The 5,162-nt window shown below is 34.7% G+C and overlaps 1 protein-coding gene across 1 annotated transcript; it reads left to right on the top strand.

The window, feature by feature from the left end:
* Window positions 1–243: 243 nt before the first annotated feature.
* On the top strand, window positions 244–3,538 carry LOC143606538 (uncharacterized). The gene is made up of 5 exons (XM_077082280.1): window positions 244–371; window positions 1,657–1,748; window positions 1,877–1,974; window positions 2,085–2,401; window positions 3,033–3,538. Exons 2-5 carry the CDS (start codon window positions 1,740–1,742, stop codon window positions 3,419–3,421), a joined length of 813 nt encoding a protein of 270 aa, XP_076938395.1. The 5' UTR covers window positions 244–371; window positions 1,657–1,739; the 3' UTR covers window positions 3,422–3,538.
* The last annotated feature ends 1,624 nt before the right edge of the window (window positions 3,539–5,162 follow it).

The raw sequence follows: 5,162 nt of genomic DNA on the forward strand, positions 1-5,162 counted from the left end.
AAAAAAATATGCTTGAAAATCCTAACATGAACTTTTTAACAAACTAACGGATATACCCGATACCCGACATGTAATGAGCCAGACATAGAAGTAACTACTACAACCGGGTATAAATATGTGATAAACAATACACTGCCCAAACCCGACCCATTTCCATCCGTAAACCCGAACCACAAGGACAAAATAATAATTTACTAATCCTATAATAACAATTTTCCAAAAACGTGTGTTGGTAGATTCTAGAATATGATAGATGTAGAGTCCAAAATAGTTGCAGTTGCACCCCATCCATCCATCCATCTATATAAAGTCTTCACCGTCAGGGTTTATGATTCGCTCAACGCTCATCTTATTTGACTCCCGAATCTCCGGTATGTACGAATAACACTACCTAACTATTTTATCTTCTAATTTTCATCAAATTAATAATCAAATACCATTCGATTATTATTATTATTATTATTATTATTATTATTATTGCATTTCGATCTCGATTTATCCCCTAACGCCATCAGATTGAATCTATTGTTGTGTATAATTTCATCTTATTATTATTATTATTATTACTGTTGTTGGAATTTATTTAGGATTTGTAATTACTTCTTCCCCAAGTTTTCTAATATGATTAGAATTTGATTAATTTGCTTGCCATTGTTAGGGATATAATTAGTTATTATATTACAATTGTAAGTAATTGTCACGTGACTGATTTCATTTTTGTTTAATATGTGCAATTCGTTAGGGTTTATTGCTGGTTTAGTTGATCTAAGGCACATTTTACAGTCCAATTGGATAATTGTCGTATGATCCGGTGCAATTGAAATTAACCTGCTAAACGTGCAAATAATAAATTGACTTGTTATTGTATTTGATAACTTATAGATGTACAAATAATAAATTGGATATTATCGTAGGATCCGGTACAATTGAAATTAACCGGCTAAACGTGCAAATAATAAATTGACTTGTTATTGTATTTGATAACTTATAGATGTACAAATAATAAATTGGATATTATCGTAGGATCCGGTACAATTAAAATTAACCTGCTAAACGCACAAATTATTTGTACGGTTCTCATGTTAAGCGATAGAAGTGTTATACATAGCTGTTTTTATTAAATAGTTTTGTATATTCATTTGTTTGATGTGTGTTTGTCTTCAAGTAATTAAATTGTCATTCAAGTCTCGGAATTTTTGATTAGTTTTCGAGATCTATGCTTTGATTGCAACTGTTTTGTCTAACTTTTGCAGTTCTTAAGGATTTCTTGTTTCATTGTTATTATCTTTGATAAGTTTGTGATGTTGTTTAATGTGTATAATGTTTTGATTAAACATTAACAAGTTCATTGGTGAAAGCTAGGATTTTTTTTGTAGCTTAATAGTGCAGGATATTTTTTTTTGGGCTTTTTCGTATTTATGTGCAAAAACTAAAGTCTTGTATATGTTTTGTTAAATTTGGAGACCTGAGTGATGTATGGTTAATACTGTGTTTTCATTTTAGAAAAACATAGATTTTTTCTTATTAGACATGGGATATTTGGAAAGAATAGATGTATATATATTGTTTTGTTGCTGCATAATATTTTTTTAGTTCTTTTGTTGATCATTGTCTTCCTGTGTTATTACTTATTAATTCATTTCTCTTTCTTAACAGAGCTCAGTATCAATAGTTTTGGTGAAGATCTTCAACAGACAGCACATTTATAACATTAACGACTTCCATTTCAAATTTAAACGATGGCCGAGGTACTACTCCTTTACATAAAGAATATTTCAATTTTTAAATTCACAATCTTCATTTGTGTTACACCTTTGTTTGTGTGCATCTAGTTTTATAATTTGTGATACTAATGACTTTAAAATTCCAACAACAGGAGGGTTACAAGGTCTGTTTGCACGCGTATGATTTAAGCGGAGGCCTCGCGCGCCAACTGTCTATGTCCTTTTTAGGGAAGGCTATTGAAGCCATATGGTAACAAACAATTAACCCTTGTTAACTAATTAACTAATTAAATTTAAAATGGACTAACATGTCATTTGTCACTGTGACATTCTAATTCAGAATCTGTTCTTAATTAACAGGCACACAGGTGTGGTGGTATACGGGACTGAGTACTATTTTGGAGCTGGTATCCAACAAGTTCCAGCTGGAACCGCACCATACGGAACACCACTTCGGGTGATCGATCTTGGCGTGACACACGTCCCAAAAGATGTTTTTGAGATGTATTTACAGGAAATAAGCCCGCGATACACGCAAGAGACCTACAGTTTAATGAGACACAACTGCAATAACTTCAGCAACGAGATTGCACAGTTTTTGGTTGGGGCTTCCATACCTGATTACATCCTCAACCTCCCTAATGAAGTCATGAGCAGCCCAATGGGTGCCCTTATAAGTAAGTTTCTTATCTTTTATTTTAAACTCATTAATCCAATTCAATCCGTTTATAAGTGAACGGGCTGGGGGTTGTCACATATTGATGCTAGGCATATAATGAACCAAACTTTTAGGGAATCGTTTGTTTATATTTGCTTATCTAATAAGTAAATTAATGAGTATGAACAATCTTTTTGTTCGTTTAGTTAAATGAACCAACATGAACAATCTTGCGCGTTCATTTATGTTCAGGTACACTCATTTATGTTCGTTTGTTTACGTTCATTTACATTTGTTCGTTTACGTTCATTTATGGTCGTTCATTTACGTTATTTATATTCGTTTTGTTTGGTTCGTTAGTTTATGTTTGTTTTGTTTTATTTCATTTATTTTTCTTTTATAAAGTTTTTAGACCCACAACAATGTCTAGTTTTATTAATTTTTTAGGCCCGACTAATTAATTTTCATGTTTACTTCTAACTGATGTTCACTCGTGAACCGCCTGCCTATACTCTTAACAGGACACAAACAAGAAACAATGTTTATTAAGTGTTTGTGTTCAATTGTTTGTTCAGTTATAGTTGAATGAAAGTACATGAACATTTCCCATTCATTTTGTTTACAACCCTAATTATTGCTATGCATTGCAGTGCCCATGATACAGAATCTGGAAACCACACTAAGGGCGGGTGCAGTCCCACAAGCTCCCCAGTTTAGACCATCTCCGGTTGTTTCGGTTCCTCAAGTGGCAAAGAAGGTCGACACGCCATCAGAAAGCAAGAATGCCAGCGTAACCAGCAGTGACTCAAAGCCAAAAACTGAAACTGTGGTACCACCTGCGGTTGTGCCAGCTGGAACATCACAAGAGAAGCCAGTGGCTGATCCTCTTGGAGATGCAAGGAACAAAGTGCAAGAAGAGATTGGGAAGGAGTTTGCTGCCATCATGGCGAGCGGAACCCTTCGTGCCAGCGAGGCAGCTGCGTTGGCGACTAAGAAGGTGATGCAGAAGTATGGGCACATGAATGCTGCACAAAGCTGAAACATGTTTTGTGCTATTATTATTGTGTTTCCTATTTAAGATTTAAGAATCATAACTTGTATGAGATTGGAAGATGAACAAATTTATTCAAGAAATATGTGACCTACATTGAACCAATGTTGGTGTGTGAACACACTTCACCTTTTTTACTTTGTATTTGTGTTTGGAACATAGTCATTGTTTTGTGGATCTCTAATCCTAGGTTCTGCAGTTCTGCTTTATGTTTCAAATCCGGTTCTGCTTTATGTTTCAAACTTGTTTACGAGCTTCCAAGTTCTTCGATCTTCTTGTTATCATGAGCGTCACGTAGGTGATAAATTGACATGCAATTTCAATCGAAAGGAATACGGATATCACTGGATACACAATCCAATTGATGCTCATAGGTCAGCCGAACACAAAGAAAACCACGATCCACACAAGAGCACTTACGAAGTCATTGTAGTTGGACGTTCTCTTACCTTGTCGTTGATCATCCAAATAGAAGCAATCGGTTTTGACATGCAATTTCAATCGAAAGGAATACGGATATCACTGGATACACAATCCAATCGATGCTCATAGGTCAGCCGAACACAAAGAAAACCACGATCCACACAAGAGCACTTACGAAGTCATTGTAGTTGGACGCTCTCTTACCTTGTCGTTGATCATCCAAATAGAAGCATGTTGGAAGGGGGGGGGGGGGGACTATCACCATCAGAAGCGAGAAAGGAAGGAGAAAAGCCGAGAAGCTACCAATAAATTTCAAAACGGTGTGATCCACAGAGAAAATGACACATATGCCTCCATGGTAGTGAATGCAGCAATGCCAGTGAGAAAAGCCGAGAAGCTACCAATAAATTTTCAAAACGGTGTGATCCACAAAGAAAGTGACACATATGCCTCCATGGTAGTGAATGCAGCAATGCCAGTGATGGCAAATGCTCGGTTAGTTTCAAAAGCCGATGTTTTACTGTCTTCTAAGTTCTAACATCCATTCAATTTGCATCCCCACAAGTACATATACGATGAGAGTGAGAAACAAACGATACGCATAAAGTAAATTCCTGAAACAAAAAGATGACATGAACTCTAGGGCCGCCGGCCCAATAGTATTACTAGGTAAAGCTAGGGCTTTGTGATTCCAAATAAATAAGGCCTCCGTTTTAAATTTTTTTTGTTTGTATATATATTAAAAACACATTAATAATTGATATCACATTTATCATACAAAGTGTACTAGTCTACTGGCAAGTTAGATGTTTTTTCGCCTTCATTTTCTCATTTTCCATTTCCAACGCAAGTTCGATTCACTTTTGTATCATTTTTCAAATCTCTTTGTTCGTTACTTTCCCACCTACATATTTTTTTCGTTGCCATTAATTCATACGTTTATTTATTTTTCTCTGTTTCTCATTTTTCATTAAAGTTGTTACTAATTTTTATGTATACACCTTGATTTATATTGTATATAAATCATTCATTTTATATTGTATATGAATCATTCATTTTACAGAAACAAAATGTACAAATTTTACGAAACACAACTACCACTCAATATAAGATGAAGTTGATAGCTATAAGTACGTAAAAATATTCATAACTAGCGTGATTCTACAATTGTTTTATAAAAGTTCATTGTTACCGATCTCAAATCCAAATAAATAAGTAGATTTTATCTTTTATACCCATCATATTTAAAAGATAAGCCCCACAAATTTTTCCTATCGCTTTAGGCCCCCAAATGTCTTGGGCCACC

This window comes from Bidens hawaiensis, unplaced genomic scaffold (assembly GCF_021521415.1).
Source record: "Bidens hawaiensis isolate Kalapana, Puna unplaced genomic scaffold, B.hawaiensis_p1.1 tig00075234_1, whole genome shotgun sequence".
Lineage (NCBI taxonomy): Eukaryota > Viridiplantae > Streptophyta > Magnoliopsida > Asterales > Asteraceae > Bidens > Bidens hawaiensis.